The sequence below is a fragment of the Atractosteus spatula genome, chromosome 7, assembly GCF_055471065.1.
Source record: "Atractosteus spatula isolate fAtrSpa1 chromosome 7, fAtrSpa1.hap1, whole genome shotgun sequence".
NCBI lineage: Eukaryota > Metazoa > Chordata > Actinopteri > Semionotiformes > Lepisosteidae > Atractosteus > Atractosteus spatula.
The window spans coordinates 26,791,544-26,809,705 of NC_142712.1; the positions used below are offsets into that span (position 1 = coordinate 26,791,544).

Sequence of the window (18,162 nt, forward strand, 5' to 3'; positions counted from 1 at the left end):
TCTCACAAAGTATATCAACATACAGTAATATGGTCAGAAGGAGCACATAAAAACGTTTCTGAAATAACCACATGTAAGACCTTGATGATTAAAATGTTTAGGGAGAAATGGAATACTGGTGTGTATTATACCAATACCAGCCATATACAGTACAGTTTGCATAATATGTTTATGTTCCTAAATTAATATCATTTATGAGCATGTGAAAGGCATGGTGAATCGGAGATTCAGTGGACCAGAGTAATACTTTGAGTTTACAGCTTGTCCAAGGTCATTCATTATTAATACTATTAGTAATATCTTCGGTAAAGACTTTGATGCATAAAATATTTCTGCATAATTAAAATATTTATGATAAAGGTGGTACAGTAGGTTGTGTACTTTTGTCCAACTGAGCAATCTTGCTTTCATAAAATATACCAACTTTTTAATGTATAATGATTAACATGCTGTAATACACAGTTTAAATTTAAAAGTCTAAAGAGTATACAACTTAAATTCTTAATTGAATAAAGATTGTCCCACAGGAGTAATCGGGATTCGAAACCGGGTGTTTTCTGGTGACAGCTCAAATGCTGTACATGAGAGGTTAAGCTTTATTAGCTCCACCTGGTGGTTTTACAAGGTGATTCCGGATACTATTAACATAATCTAATCTGCATGCATTATGACGCGTTTTGATGTGATACACCCACCACGTTGTACCGCAGCATACCCCGTTCATTTTGAATGGCTACATCTGTACATGAGTAAACAACAACTTGAGTACCTAGTTCACCTTGTAACACATCTGTTTTTTCCATCATGGTACAGTTTTTCAAATATTGATAATCCATTCTCTAGTTACTGGCAATTGTAAAAATGACCTTCTTCCCTCCTTTGTTTAACTTGTGTTTAACTTCTGTGAAGATTTCCTTAATCATGAAACCATCACTTAAACAGATACACACACTCATGTCAGAGCCAATTTTCCCAGAAACAATTAACCTACCAGTATATCTTTGGACTGTGAGGTACTGTGCATTAAATCGTACTGTCCAGTAATCAACTATAGTGTGATATGATTGGTATATAAATATACAGTACACCTGTTTGAGTTTGAGTACACCTCCTTGAAACCAGATTTTTCATGATTATTTGTGCTTTAAACTGTATAATCTTGTCTATAAACACTTAATATTTAATTGCATGATATGTGTACTTATAATGTTAAGTAAATTGCATTGAACATGTTAAGTTTCCATTTTCAATAAAATTAACACCCAAAGCAAGCAGATTTCAGTCCGAGTCCCAGGTTAGTTAAAAGTTGGAAATGTGTATAACATAGTGTTAGAACACTAAAAGAAGTTTGAAATTGTCTTTGTTAGATGTTATCACAGTTAACTAGCATGTTACCTCATTTACATTTTTTGTCACCAATTATTGGTAAACAGGTGAGGGTCCACGATTAATATAAATATAGGGAGCATGGGCAAAAGTTGGTAATTCCTGAATGAACATGGCAATATTTGCTCAATTAAGCAAGGACAAATACAGTCTATAATTACTTAAGAAATGAAGGTCAATCTTTAAGACAAATTGCAAGAACTTTACAAGTGTCAGTAACTGCTGTGGCCAAAACTATCAAATGATATGAAGAAACTGGCAATCATGAGAACCGATAAAGTTCAGGCAGGCCAAAGGTGACCTCAGAATCAGAGAATATGTTCATTAGAGTCACAAGTCTGCGAAACCGGCGACTAAATGCCCCTGAAATACAAACTGAGCTCAATGCAACTAGAAGTATAGATGTTTCAACATCAACTGTTCAGAGGAGGTTGATACAGATGCAGCCATTCAAAGTGCGCGTTACAGACACGTACCGCAGGTGACGTCGCTCAGTATGACGCAAGATGACGCGGGGCACCGCAGTACGTGATTGGTTGACCGACAGGGGCACTCGTGGTCCGTTGGTCTGTCGTAGAAAGACAGTAAACGTCTTTGCTGTGCCCGTTGTAGGTATTGAATTTTACCACTGAAGGGAAATCTTAGTAGCTGAGCATAAAAAGAATAGGAGCATACTGTAACGCGTGTGAAGGTCATAAACGATATTAATTTTGGAACATAAACATACAGTGTATAGCTGGTCTTGGTACTTTAAAGAAAAAAATACACACCAGTATTCCATTTCTCCCTAAACATTTTAAGCTTCGAAGTCTTTAACTAACGCGATACCGGAGTCAACAAGCATACTTTTAGAATTTGATTAAAAGGGAATATAATATGGAATCGCGTATCTAAAGAATTTAATAATGGTATTCGTGTGCTGCGACAGGGCTGTGTAGGGCTGTTTCGCCTGCCTGTTCATGTGAGCTGTCTTGTAGACGTGACTACCAGCTGACAGGTTGTGTTTTCGAATCCAGCTGGTGCTGGTCTTTTCTTTTAAGAAACATTTCTTCGAAAAAATAGAATAGCGATATTATGGACAATCAATTGACTTTTATATTTCAAAATATCGCAACATGATCGATATTTGCGATATTTTGAACATATCTTCCCTTCTGACAGCGGTGCCTGCTTCTATTGTGTGTGTGTGTGCAACAGAGTAAATTTTTAATAGCGTTTTAAGCTAATAGGTAATTAGATTGCTCGTAAACCTAATCGCTTTTTCTACATAAACACAGCATGATTACTCTCTGAAAATGCTTTTCCTTTATTTTTAAAGTAGGCTCAGATTTCAACTATAGATCGTATTATTATAAACTTTCTTGGAAAAATGTATTTTATGTAAACCATGTTTGCTATTAATTCATTTAGGGCTAAAATACGTTCATTGTCTTCCAATCGAGTCGAGTTGACATTGGAAGCCTGCCACACCCGGACTGTTAAACCAACGCATTAGCACGTCAAAGCCCATTGAGGGTATTGAGCCAGTATTGGCTTTAGTATTCCCCCCCTCTCCCCTCAATTCAATTCAATTCAAGGTGTTTTATTTGCATGACAGATGGGTACAAGCAGTGTTGGGTATGTATATTGTAACGCTTACGGCAGACAGGCACTGTGTAACAGCCGGCGCACCAGAGCAGCGCACCGAGGGAGCGTCTGCATTTATAACTTGGTTTTTAAAATTAGTCAAGCAATATGAAGCATCTTCTTTTACTTTTGAGTCCCTTAAATACATTGAACACAGCTTTCTCACCACTTAAGATTGCTCTTGATACCATCCTTACACAAAGCAGAAGGGAGATTTTAGTGCCTGAGCATAAAAAGAATAGGAGCATACTGCAACGCGTGTGAAGTCCATAAACGATATTAATTTTGGAACTTAAACGTTCAGTATATGGCTGGTCTCGGTACTTTAAAGAAAACATACACACCAGTATTCCATTTCTCCCTAAACATTTTAAGCATCGAAGTCTTTAAGTAACGCGATACCGGAGTCAACAAGCATACTTTTAGAATTTGATTAAAAGGGAATATAATATGGAATCGCGTATCTCAAGAAATTAATATGCAATAACTGAGTCAAGGGACTCAGAGGATCCAAGGCTAGACTGAGTATAATAGGCTTCGGGCTTCTATTGTGACATCTACTGTAAATTACAGAAATGTTAAAAGTAAACAAAATAAAGTAACTAAAATGTGGTCTAAAATCACCCCTTTAGACACCCCTTTTACTTCACTGGTGTCAGATATGAAAGGCAATAGTCTCCCGTTCTGTCTGCTGTGTGTTGCAGCAGAGGGACTCCCTGCCGCTGAAAGGGGCAGAGTAACTTGCATGCCCTCTAGTACAGTTTACACATGCACGACTTTAAAAGCTAGCAAGACAGGTTTCGATTCACATTAGCTGGCGAGCCTTGTTAAAAAAACGAATGATAATGTAACATGCCACTGTTCATGAACAAAGTTATACTGAGATTTCCTAAGATACGCGATTAAAAAATAAATAAATAAAAATTTGAATCTCCCGCGGAACACATTCCATAAGAATCAGTGGTTTTACAGTATATATCGCCTTTAAAGGTGGCTTCTCAAAACGCTTTACGGGATAAAAACAACCAGAACAGCAGCAACAACAATATTGTATTTCGTTGCACTTTGAAAACCAAGTAATAACTTAACTATACAGTACGTGCAAACGTTTCGTATGTTGCTGTCGTGAATGTCTGCGTACCCATAAGTATCTTATTTGCCTTGAGTCTGTCTACAGTATCTCTGTCCCACTACCCCCATCTCTCCCTCAATTCAATTCAAGGTGTTTTATTTGCATGACAGATGGGTACAATTCTTGTTGGGAATGTATACTTTGATATTTACACCCGGCGCGGCACCGAGGGAGCGTCTGCATTTATAACTTGGTTTTTAAAATTAGTCACGCAATATGAAGCATCTTCTTTTACTTCTGAGTCCCTTAAATACATTGAACACAGCTTTCTCACCATCCTTACACAAAGCAGAAACTGTCCGATGACTCACAGTACAAGTGGAAAGATTACAGATTTTAATCGTCTTTAATTTTGTCTTTAATTTTGCCTGTGGAGTGTATCTTATTAAGCTCTAAATTGCATTTTGAGCGCGGTTTTTTACTTTTTTTTAATTGCATTTTGGGCGCGGACAGCACATACAAGGGTTAATGAACTGCGCCAAGAAATTTAAAATAGTATTCTTTAGGTGTGAGGGTAGGAGTGGACCGCAGCAGGCATAATCAGCAAACCAGGAAAACAAAGAACAGGACAGGTGAGATGTGTATCCAGAAAGCGAGTGATCAGAAAAAGGAAATGGAAAACGCAGAAAAAGAAAACGCTTTACAGGATAAAAACAATAACAACAGTAGTGGCTGGGCAAACGATTTTTTTTATCGAAATACAAATTGAGATACTGTACTGTATAATGATGTGCATGAACAAAGGTATACTGCAATTTTCCTTAGATACGCGATTAATGCTTCGTAGGAGGAGGCGGTCTTTTCCTCTTGTCTAACAGTTTGTCCACAAACAAAACATTCCTGTTAGACAAAAGGAATTGAAAAAAACCAATTTTGTCAATGAAAACCGGTGTGTGTGTCTCTCCCTGCTGGATGTTCCTCTCACAAACTGCTGAATGAATAAAATAATTTTATTGAAAATGCGTTTGCGATTGTCTGGTATTTAATCTGGTCCCTTTTAACTGTTTTTCGATCTACTGTATTGCTTTGAGATGCCACTTTTAAAGGCGATATGTAAAATAAAGTTTTTTTTATTATTGTTATAGAGAAACATGATCAGATTTTCCCTGGTTCAGAAAAAAGATCTAAAGTGCTACACATAACTTTCTTAATTCGATGTATTTAAAGCAGTGAACTACTGTAGGCGTCACATAACATTCAGAAATACAATCACGTATTTGACAAATAAAAACGATTATAATCTAATCCTTCCACGTTTGATCCCAAAATCCCAAGAAATATAAATCTTGACGGGTAGAAAGCTATGCTGAAAGTTTATTAAGATGCTTAGAAGACAAAGATACTGTATCAATTTATGTTGCATTAGCCTGATTATGATTAAAAAACACATATAATTAAACACGCGTTTGCGATTTAAATCAGAACACGATTTAAATCAATATCGATTCCATATTATATTAGCAGAAAAGCTTAAAACTACCACTTTTTCACACGCTATTTCACATGCTAGTTAAATACTTCGATGCTTAAAATCGTTAGGGAGAAATGGAATACCGGTGTGTATTTTTCCTTTAAAGTGCCGAATCCTGGAATCTGACTGGCTGACACCCCTCTGAAGTGGTTCCATAAAATCTGGTATACGGAAAAGAAAGCGTTGATAAATACAAGTGTCTTTTAATACACTCTTTGCTGTGCTCTTGAGGCATGACTTTTTGCATGACTCCAAGGCATGACTTTTTTATGTATAAACATCAGTATTTACTGCTATTAATTACTGTACGATTTATAGTTGAAATCTGAGCCTAGATATAAAGTTAGATATAAAGTTAAAATCTTGACAAAGCAATGTAGGAAATACAGAGAAAATAAATTCTTTCTGACATCTAAAATCAGTTTCGATCAAGGTCTCTAAAACGAACAAGAAAAAGAAGATTTTCGGAGGGCAATTACGCTGTGTTTATATAGAATAAGTGATTTATGAGCAATCTAATTTCTTGTTCGTTTAAAACAGTGAAATGTCAGCTGTAAAAGATCGCACCAGAAACAGCACTCACTCTGCCTGTCATAGACGTTCAGGAAAGGCTGAATGAAGTCATGTCAAGTACAATAATTCGGAGAACAATAATACCAGTTGTAGGACAGTATATAAGGAGGATAAGGATTTTGAAGTTGACTCGAAATCTGATAGGTAACCAGTGCAAGGACTTGAAAACAGGTGTAATGCATCCCTGATAGGATTCTTGCTGTCATATTCTGAACATATTGAAGATTGCTCAGTGTGGATTTAATTTCCCCAGTGAACAGGATGTGCATTTATTAATTCTAGAAAAAAAGCCTTTCTTGATTTCTCTAGTTCTTAGTTTCTCTAGTTCCCTTTAAAATAAACTATTATTCCACAATGCAGAGTATTACATGGCCAGTATTTACACATGATATTTGTGATTTAAAGAAATTAACACAAGCAGCTTTTGGAGATTTAAGTGTTGGCTGAGTTATTGCAGGATAAAAGACTAGAGATGTTGGCAAGAAGAAGATAGTTTGGGGAAAGCTGAGGAATACACTTATAACAAGAACACTTCCTAATGGGGTTAGGCATACTTTTGATGAAGATGATGAAGTTAACAGACTATATGTTTACATAGATACTGAAATAAGGATTGTATTTTAGATTATGTGTAGTTGCTGGCATTGAACTGTGTGTTGGATGCACATGAATTGAAGGAATGGGCAAACATAGCTGATGCGGATCCACAGAGCCAGCATATTAAGATGTTTATAATTAGAGGCAATTTGTTTAAATAACTAGGTATGGATACTGATGTGCAAGAGAGGTGGAAAGGCTGTTTCCTTAAGCCAGCAGTAAAAAATATTTTATTCTCAGTGAGATGCTGCCATTTCATAGTGGGTTTCTAACACTGTGTATAGTTCCATCCACACAGTGCCTTTACTTCCATTTCTAATCTCTTTATCCAGTACAGAGGATTTGGAGCCTATCCCAGTAAGCAACGGACACAAGGCAGAATACACCCTGGACATAGCGCCAGTCCATCACAGGACAGACAGACACAAACACACACAGACCAGGGCCAGGTTTCCCATAAACTAATTAACTTACCAGTATGTTTTGGAGTGCGAGAGGGAGTCATATCACACATATGGAGAAAAACCATGTAACCCAGAGAGAACATGTAAACCCCACACACACAGGATGGCAGGAATTGAACCTAGGACCCCAGTGCTGCAAGATAGCAATGCTAACCACTTTGCCACCATTATAAATGGATGGATATCTTAGTTATCTTTCTAGTTCACAGGTTTGCATGCATAATTTAATTTTGAAAGCCACTGAGACATCAGGTACTACTGTTGTATTTATGAAAAAGAAACAAAACAAAAAACATACTAACAACTGTGCCATCCTACGCCTTAGCTAATACATTTTATTATTCATAAACAGTTAACATTGTTAGCAAAATATTTTGAATTATATTTAACCCTATTTTTTCTTTAGTTTTGTATTTAACTTATTATATGATAGTCAGACTTAATGTATATTTGAACAATGAAAATATATTTTTACAAGATTTTACATTAAGCACTTAAAATTAATATGGTTAATAATAGTAAACTGTAACATGCTGTAACAAGATCGGTTAAACAGCGAAGAAAATGCTTTCAGAGAAAATGTTTCAGGTGTGAAGAACATAGATCTCCAATGCAATTTCAACCAAACCTGTTCCCACACACCCCGCCCCCACTACCATTAGAATATACACAAAGCACTCAAATCTTTCGAGCTAATGATCAGGTGACCCGAGAGAGAGCGAGAGAAACACCAAGGGGTATCACCAAGGGTATTAATAATACGATCTATAGTTGAAATCTGAGCCTAAATAAAAAGAAAAAGCAAGTGATTAGGTTTATGAGCAATCTAATTACTTATTCGTTTAAAACGCTATATAAAATAAAGTTTATTATTAATTTGCTGCACAGAGCGGTGAATATTGTTATGCATAAGACAAAGATAACGATCCTGATCAGTTTAGAAATCTGTGTACGCTGTAAGGTTTTTACTTCTTAAACTTTTAAAGTACACGTTTTGAATAGAAAGAAATCCTCTTCCTGTTACAGTATGTATAGCAAACTAGCACGTCTTTTTTCTCCAATCAGAGGGGTGTCAGATGGTGTCAGCCAATCACCATTCTGCGTTGGGTAGCAACGGGTGACTGTTCTCAGGCGGAAGATGTAAACAGCTTAATGTTCGTGTTAAATAATTTTTTAAAATTCAATTAAACGGGCACAATTAAGACATTAAATATACATATACATACTGTATACAGTACAGTTTGCATACGGTAATATGTTACGCGATTAAAAAATAAATAAATAAAACTGGAAGGTTCAGCACCAGCTGGATTCGAGCACACACCCTGCCCGTTGGCAGGCACGCACCTAGACCAGTCGGCTACAGTCAGCTCGCATGAGCAGGCAGGCGAAACAGCCCTACACAGCCCTGCCGCAGTACATGGATATAATCATACCGTTATTAAATTCTTGAGATACGCGATTCCATATTATATTCCCTTTTAATCAAATTCTAAAAGTATGCTTGTTGACTCCGGTATCACGTTAGTTAAAGACTTCGAAGCTTACAATGTTTAGGGAGAAATGGAATACCGGTGTGTATTTTTCCTTGTGATATTTTAAGCTCTAGTTGAATGATAGGTGTCGCATTTTAAATCATTTTCGTAGTTAGAAATTATGAAACGCCCTGTTAAAAGCAAGGAAGTTTTTATGCCCGTTGAAGTAAAACAAAATGCCTGACAAAGTATGGCTTGGACAGATTCCAAGTGCTTGTACAAATGTGCTAAAGAAATTATACTTTGAGTATACAGCTTGTCCAAAGTCATCCATTATTAATACTATTAGTAATATCTCCGGTAAAGGCTTTGATGCATAAATATTTCTGATAAAGGTAGGTTGTGTACTTTTGTCCAACTGAGCAATCTTGCTTTCATAAAATATACCAACATTTTAATGACTGAAGATTAACATGCTGTAATACACTGTTCAAAATTAAAGGCTCAAATGCTGTACATGAGAGGTTAAGCTCCCCCTGGCGGTTTTACAAGGTGACGCCGGATAGTTTCCGGCAGAGCGTCAAATGACGCGCGATTAACACGTCACACTGCGTGACACTGCGAGATGCCGCGCCACGCCCACCGGGGTATGCCGCAAAATAACGCACGCATTTTGAATGGCTGCATCTGTACAGTACTGTATGATTTTAAAGCCAAATAAAATATATTTTTATAACCAAAATTTAAACTAAAATTGTTTCCTGATTACTTCTTGCTGAAATTTGCATTAAGTCAAAATATAGATATTTGTTTTTATGTGGATGTAAGCCTGAAAGAAGCACATCGTGTTCACAACAAGCTATAATTATAAACCATTTTTATATACTCAACTGAGTAGTTTTGGTTTTGTAAAATAGCCCTACTTTCTTTTTTTTATTAATTTAATATTTTACATACTGTAATATACAGTATATGATTTATAAAACTCTAAACACTATACAACATAAATTCTATAATCAGAAAAAAGATTGTCCCAAGGGACTCAGCATTGACAGAGATTTGAAACCAGGCATTTTCTGGTGACATGCCAAGTTAAGCATTCACTGTGCCATCTGGCACTTTTAAAAATAGTAGTGTAGTTCAACAACAGAATATTTTTTAAAAGTGCAGTACAGGGGTGGGGTGCGGTGTGTGCACCGCGATCTGCTGCATTATCCAGCATGCATTCTGAATGGCATCAAATGGCATCAAATGAGCATAAAAAATTTTACGATGTTCAACAAAATTTTACAAAAGCAAAATAAATGTAATTTGTCAAAATAAACAGTATTCATTTTTATTTTTATAAAACTCTGAATCACATAACAAGTGAGGATCTCTTGACACAAGTGTGTCTATTTCTATATCTTCTTATTACCTCAGGTTTTCACCACCCTCCAGCACCTCATGATGAAGCTGATTGGGTAACAAACGGACAAAGTCCTTCAGGTGACACATCTCCAGGGCCTCCCACAGCTGTGCATCTGAGTACTTTTCCAGTGGATCCAGGTTCAAACGCAGAGACCCCGAGAACATAATAGGGTCCTGAAATAAACAGGGTGTTGGCATTTTTCTTGTTCAGAATCTCTTCACTGTTAATGATTTCACAGCAGGCCAAGGAATCATAACCTGCTGCTCAGTTTTTGAGGCTATAAAGCTCCATAAACATACACTAAATCTCTTCTTCTGTACTGGTTAAGGTTACACATATCTTGTTACTGTAAATCAGATCAAAGCACAATTCGCAAACAAAAATTGATTTTTGTTATTCTATATTCTAGAATGTGGGTCCTAATGCCCCAGCATAGTGACGGAGACACTATACTGTAAACAGGCACCATACTTCGGATGAGATGTAAAACCGAGGTCCTGACTCTCTATGGTCATTAAAAATCCCGTGCCGTTTCTCGAAAAGAGTAGGGGTGTAACCCCAGCGTCCTGGCCAAATTTCCCGTTGGTCCTTACCAATCATTGCCTCCCAATAATCCCCATCTATGAATTGGCTTCATTACTCTACTCTCTTCCCCACTGATAGCTGATGTGCGGTGAGCATTCTGGCGTACTATGGCTGCTGTCGCATCATCTAAGTGGATGCTGCAGATTGGTGGTGCTGGAGGGGAGTCCCCATTACCTGTAAAGCACTTTGAGCAGAGTATCCAGAAAAGCGCTATATAATTGTAAGTTATTATCAATTATTATTATTAGTATCCCCAGAATGTCCCTGGGCATGCAGCACAAACACATGGATCTGTGCTGTATCATTATCATCTCATGATTTGTCTACAAACACGACACATGTGGAAGCTACTATTCCAGATGCCCTTAATCGTGCTTGTTTGGAAAGATGGCTTTCTTCCAGACATCTGAAAAAAAACCCATACGGATCTTTAACAGAAATTTTGAAATCCATCTTAATAAATGACGGCCATTCTCAGATATAATCAAAACATGCTCTTTGATGTTCACAGAAATCAATATTCCAGGTGTCCCCATAATTTTTAGGTGCCACTTGCTTATCTCTTAAAACACTGTTTACACCATAAATAATATGCAGGACTTTAAACTGCATATATACTGTGCAAACTGTCATTCAAACCTGACATTAAGATAAGAACAAGAGAACAAATGAGAGGGAGGCCATTCAACCTATCCAACTCGCTTGGTAGACAGTAGCTTATTGATCTGTGGATTTCACCCAGCAGTTCTTGAAAGAAGGCAATTAAAGTTGCTGTCTTTAACAACATGACTGGATAGCTTGTTCCATACTCCCACACCTGGCAAAAAATATTGAAAGCCATATTACAAACCAATAAACAGTTACTCTATTAGTGGGTCAAACATGAAGCTTCTGTGAATTTCTTCATTGTTACCAACCTGAGGAATGATGTTGAGTTTCCCTCGCAAGTCATGCAGTCCAATACTGGCTATGTCCACTTCATCAATGAGGATCATGCCCTTGCATCCTTCTATAATCCTGAAGAGGCAGCTACTTAAGGTCGACTTTCCTGCACCTGTCCGTCCAACAATCCCAACCTGAAGAGGAAATAAGACTGCTGCTTTAGTGATGTTCTTCCAGCTGTATACAGATCCATGCATGAGGAGAGTTAAACTGTACATTGGCAGAAAAACTCAAATAATCTAAAACTTTCAGTTATATTTTCACACACACAATGTGAGGAGAATTGGTACTCTTTAAAACTAGGATTCCAATTCAATATCTTTATTCACTTTTGTGTATGTGACTGAATAATTGAGTAAATCTGTGCAATAAACTCCATTATAAATCTTTTGTTCCACATTTCCACTAGCAGGAAACAACCTCATTAGGTAACCACAAATTTTTTGCACAAGCCAGGATCAGGTTAAATCAAATGCTTGGCTGACTAAGTTTCAGTTAAAAACTGTAGCTTACACTGACACTGCTGAGAGGGAGTTCTCTTTATAAACAAATGTTGTAATTTTTTCATATTTTTTGCTGGTCTTATATAGTGTATAAGGCCTATTATTTCACTTACACAGCTTGTTTCCTGTCATGGGAATGTAGCGAAAAAGGCCCCTCACTGTGGTCTCAGCCACAGGATGACCTAGTGGACTTTGTGTATGAGCAAGTGAGGGAGATGAGCTTATCTTTTGAATAAGAATCCTTTCCAGGAGAATTCAGATCCGTTATCAATACTTCTTTAAAACGGATGTCCACTGCTGGTGTTGGGACGTCTAGCAGGGGGACATAGGTACATCTGGAAATAATCCTAAAAGTCACAGACCACGGTCAATCATCCAACAAGATGACCAACCAATCAGGGATCTGCTGCCTATTTTTTGTGGATGATCATTTTAATTTATTGCTGCTTTGCCTAAAATATTGTTAAGTGACATTACCAACATACATCACTGATAACCTACACGTACATAAGTTAAAGTGCTTTATCAATTAAATGGTTAATTAAGACAACTGGTTTAATAAGTGGCTTTAGAAAAGGCTCAATTGACCTCTTATATACTAATAGACCTCCTCCTATTATATAATAGGCTCCTGGCCCTACATACAGGTTTGGAAAGGGTATCTTAAATGGGAATGTAATGCTATCAGTGGAGAGGTGGCTGGTAGGAAATATGTAAGGCCAATGGTACATAACAGAAAGCAGCATACTTCAGAGGAACAACCCATTATAATTCAATAATAGGAATTCCACATACAGATGCAGCCATTCAAAGTGTGCCGTAAAACACTGAACTGCGCGAAATTACCTGCAGTTTAGCGCATTATACAGCAGTACATGATTGGTTGGCCAAAATGACCGACAGGCGGCACTCGTGGTGCACTGGTTGTTAGTGAAACGATTGCTTCATTTAATCTCTTTACTGTGCATGTTTATAATTCACTTAATATTGAATATCAACATGGAATTTTACAAATAAAGGGAAATTTTAGTAGCTGAGCATAAAAAGAAGAAGAGCATAACGTCTCTGAACATCATAAATGATTACTTGGAAACTTTTTGCCTGCGGTTTTCAGCTATAGCTTAAGTTATCAAGCGGTACATTGGTGTAATGGCTTTAGCGTGTGACTTGCATGTTGGAGGTTGGCAGTTTGAACCCAGCTCACGGCATGAGTGTTCTTTTAACAACCATTTCTTTGAAAAACCAAAATAGTAAATATTATGGACAATATATTGATTTTTTTGGCATTTCTAACTATTACAATACATTTTCAAAGTTAAGTGATTCATGAATAACAACAAATAATTTCAAACTGCTTGTGATTTAAAATTGTAGTTTGTTAGGGGTTATTTGTCACTGTTTTCACAACTTTCAATTTATTAAACATCTATTTTTGAGACAGGGTGTTCCAGACCTCTGTTAAATTTCTGAAATGTTTTAACCTTTTCCATGAATACTTGTGCTTGTTATCGCAGTAAAAAACCTCATACTTTTTAGAATCTGCTAAATAGGTATTATAATATAGAATCACTTATTTAAAGAAATTATAAATAAATATATGCATTTACATAGCTGGTAGTATTACTGTAATTTACTTTCTTTGTAAACATGTAACATTTTTAAGCTGTTCATCTCAGCTGTGTTTCCAAGCAGTCCATTGGTACAGTGGGTTTGTCAAGAGGGGTTCTGTCTAGCCGAGTTCAATACCTGCTTAGGGCATGAGGTTTTTCTTCTAACAAAGACTTTTTAAAAAATAAAATAGTAAATATTATGTACATTATATTAACATTTGTTTGTTTTTTTACATATTATAACATATTCAATGGAACAAGTAATAGGTTTATTCCATGCTGAAAAGAGAAGAAAGAAAACACAACGTTTCGGCCATGAAGCCTTCTTCAGGTGTCTGAACTGACATTAATATAACGTTATTAAGTTATATTTATAATTTAAAAAAAACGTGAATTAGCAAACATGAATACTGTCAACTGTTCAACCAGTTTAATTCAAAACACTTTATTCAGTGGGGCAATTTAACAAGCCTTAAAACAAGCCTTAAAACAAAATCGTATATATTGTAATTAGAATTGAGAATAACAAAGGGGTATTAAAAATACCACTGAAACAATAATAATGTGTCTGGTCATTATTAACAGTATTAATTTAATAATAATAATTTCAAGCTTCTTGTATTTTTTTCAGGGTCATTTTTTTCTTCGGTTTTCATAAACTTCGCTTATTAAAATGTCTATTTATGAGACACGATATTTCAGATGTCAATAACTTTGTGAACAAATGACACAGAGTTGGCAACCTACAGGTTTAAAGATCACGATTTCTGAAAAAAGTCACAGCTTTTATTTAAACAATATCTAGTACCTGGTTGCATTTTTAGAAACCTTAGTTTGAATAAAGCGGATAACACGTGCCAGTGACTTCATAATGCAAGAAGGCGTTATGCTATATGTCTTATGCATCAGTTGAAGCCTTCTGAAGTCTCTCAAAAACATAAAAATGTAACATAATATTGTGTGGCACAATGGGCAACCGATTCTTTTAATTTTAAAGAAAATCAAAAATAAGAAACAATAACGTGCCTGCCTAAAACATATATTGCTTGATTTTAAAACCCAATAAAAATGGGTTTAGTTAAAAACATGAAATCCACGAAAAATGGGTGACTTCCTACCTCTATGACTAAAATGCCAAAGAGAAATGGCTTGAGCGACATACAGAGCTGAAAAATGTTTGGTGCCGTCTTCTCCGCTTTAAAGGTACACTCTTTGTGGAAGAATTTTCACCTCGAACGTTTGCCCACCAGCTTACATGCAGAAGCAAACTCAATACAAAATGTATTTGCACGAATACAAAATGTACTTGCATGAATAGCGATTACAAACATTAAAAAAACATACTTGCTTTATACTGTTATACTGTTCAGTGTATTAAAACTAACACTCTATGGCCACTACACTACTGAGTAACGCTTCCCACTAAAACTCTTTTCCACACATTTCATGGGGGCAAGGTCACATAGCTGATTCAAAGCTGGATACAATTTTATTTTGCCTCGTGAAAGCAAAAATTCAGATATTTGTCAACATATTTATTAAAACTATCCATCTCAGTAATATCACTGTGTTAATCTCACTGTGTGCCCCAGTGCTCCCTCAATGTTCACACTCTCAGTAAAATAAAATAAAAAAGTTTTCCACATTATCACCTTGCATCAGGGGGGAAGGTAATTTATTTCACTCTCCATCACTCTGCCCAACCCCCCTGGACAGACAAAGTTGATTAAAACTCATTCAAAAGGCTGTGGTGTGTTAACACAAACTCTGCTTAACAGAGCCACTTGTAAGACCAAATTGACTTTCTGCTCAATTAAATAAAGCTACAGTTTTATTCTTCAAGCAAAAATTAGCTGTTTCTCAAAATCAGCTACTTTGCAAGCAGTACATCTTCTCAAAAGGTACCTTTTGTCTCCAGTGCAAACTCAACAAAGGTTTATTTTTTATAATTCCGAAAATTGAAAGTTATGCCTCAGGGACTATAGTATTGTAGTGAATACGGTCTGCGCACGAAAATCAAAATTCCCCCCCCCCCCAGCCGGATCTCACCTCCAGCTTATCCAAAGCCATATGGTTTCAAAGTATGTGTGAAATATCTTTTCTTACTCCAGTTATTAGTCCAATCTATTTTTACTCATCTGGCTATGTAAAACAATATAGCCAGAAGGATCACTGTAAAGGTTAAATTCCAAGCTGAAAAGACAAGACTCAACATGTCTACTCTAACTCTTCAGTTTACAGCTTGTCCATTGTCATTTATTATTAATATTTTAACGAACAACAGGCATACAGATGGTACAAGCCGGTTGCAGCGCGGCGACAGTACAGCCCTCTACTCCCCTGTGCATAACAGGGATGTTGGCTGCATAGGCTGAAGAAGGTCTTCTGTAGCTCAGCTGGCAAAACCTCTGTTGAGCGACGCAGGAGACCCAAGTTCAAACCTATGTGGTGAAGGATGAACCGTGACAGGAGCAACCGAGAGCACAACCCCAAGAACCCGAATCTGTTACAATATTATTTATAATATATTCCATATTGCATTTAAATTAGAATGTTTTTTACAAATATAAGAAGAGGCAATACATAATGTGTAAATATAACCCTTTTCCCTCCTTTAACTTAAAGAATTCCATGAAGAAATCCTAAATCACGAAACCATCACTTAATAATAATTTATCCAGATACACACACTCACACCATAGCCAACAAGAAGCTATAATAGTGGACTATTTTTATATATTCAGCTATGTAAGAAACAAAGTAATTCTCTGATCGGGCTTTGAACAGCCTGGGTGCAGCGCACTACATGACAGTCCATTGCCTATTAATAATAATAATAATAATTACTTACACTTATATAGCGCTTTTCTGGACACTCCACTCAAAGCACTTTACAGGTAATGGGGACTCCCCTCCACCACCACCAATGTGCAGCTGGATGATGCGACAGCAGCCATATTGCACCAGGACGCTCACCACACATCAGCAGTCAGTGGGGAGGAGAGCAGAGTAATAAAGCCAATTCATAGATAGGGGTTATTAGGAGGCCATGATTGGTAAGGGCCAATGGGAAATTTGGCCAGGACGCCGGGGTTACACCCCTACCCTTTTCGAGAAACGCCCTGGGATTTTTAATGACCACAAGAGAGTCAGGACCTCGGTTTTACATCTTATCCGAAGGACGGCGCCTGTTTACAGTATAGTGTCCCCGTCACTATACTTGGGCACTAGGACCCACATAGAACAAAGGATGAGCACTTCCTGCTGGCCCCACTAACACCTCTTCCAGCAGCAACCTTAGTTTTTTCCCAGGAGGTTTCCCATCCAGGTACTAATCAGGCACACACCTGCTTAGCGTCAGTGGGCTGCCCATTGTGAGTTGCAGAGTGATATGGCTGCTGCTTACCACCATAAGGACAATAATATTTTTAAAAATAAACGAACGTCAAATGTTTCCAAAATGTCCTCTTGTGATATTTAAGCTGCTTAGTTACATGACTCCATATTAATATTACTATCAAGAGCTATTAAATCAGTACAACTTTGATGAAATTCAAGTATTTTAAACGTTTAATTAAAAAGTAGAAATCTTACAGCGTACACAAAGATTCTAAGCTGATCACGAGGAAGAAAAATCACCCATTTGTCGTGCATAAAAAGTGTTTTTTAACTATCCATACCAGTTTTTTACAGCTTTTAAAGTCATGCAATGTTTGAGTTAGGCAGGAGCACGTCATTGTATCTTATTTTTTATTTTCTTTTTACAAATTAAAAAAATCCTTTGCCCATCGTGTTGATAAGATGTTCCCTGATAACTGGCAATTGTAAAGAATAACCCTTCCTCCTTCCCTCATTTAATTTAAAGATTTCCGCGAAGAAATCCTTAAACACAAAACCATCATATATAATAATTCATCCAGCTGTTTCCCTGTTGAATGACGCTGACGGACCAGGTTCAATTGCAGGCGGTGTACTATATAGTACAGTTTAAACTTTTTTTTAAATTCCAAGTTAAATTGTTGACTGATTACTGGCTGCTGACATTTGGATGAAGACAAAATATAGATTTTCTCAATTCGGATGTAAACCTGAAAGAGACACATCATGATTCCAATAAGCTATAACAGTGGACTATTTTTATGCATTCAGTTATATGAGAAACAAACCGAAAGTAATGCTCTGATCATGCTTTGAACCGCCTGGGTGCAGCTCGCTACATTACAGTGCCCATTACCACTACAAGGACAATATAAGTTTTTTTTTTTAAAGAAACGAATGTCAAAATATTTCCAAAACGTCCACTTGTGATACTTTAACTGTGGATTTACATGACTCCATATATATATATAAGTATGAAGTGATGTTAAATCACTACAACATTTTTCTT

General features: G+C 36.7%; 1 protein-coding gene across 3 annotated transcripts in view; it reads right to left on the reverse strand.

The window, feature by feature from the left end:
* LOC148830748 (ATP-binding cassette sub-family C member 1-like) overlaps nucleotides 1-18,162 on the reverse strand; it is a 291,300-nt gene that overhangs the window by 59,027 nt on the left and 214,111 nt on the right. For 2 of the 3 annotated variants that reach the window (XM_088921193.1, XM_088921196.1), the window contains 2 exons: nucleotides 11,638-11,796; nucleotides 10,142-10,308 (listed from right to left, as the gene is read on the reverse strand). In XM_088921193.1, the coding sequence (XP_088777319.1) occupies nucleotides 10,142-10,308; nucleotides 11,638-11,796 (326 nt within the window). Of the gene's footprint in view, nucleotides 1-10,141; nucleotides 10,309-11,637; nucleotides 11,797-12,381; nucleotides 12,513-18,162 lie in introns of those variants that run through there. The other variant, XM_088921194.1, reaches the window with a different exon arrangement.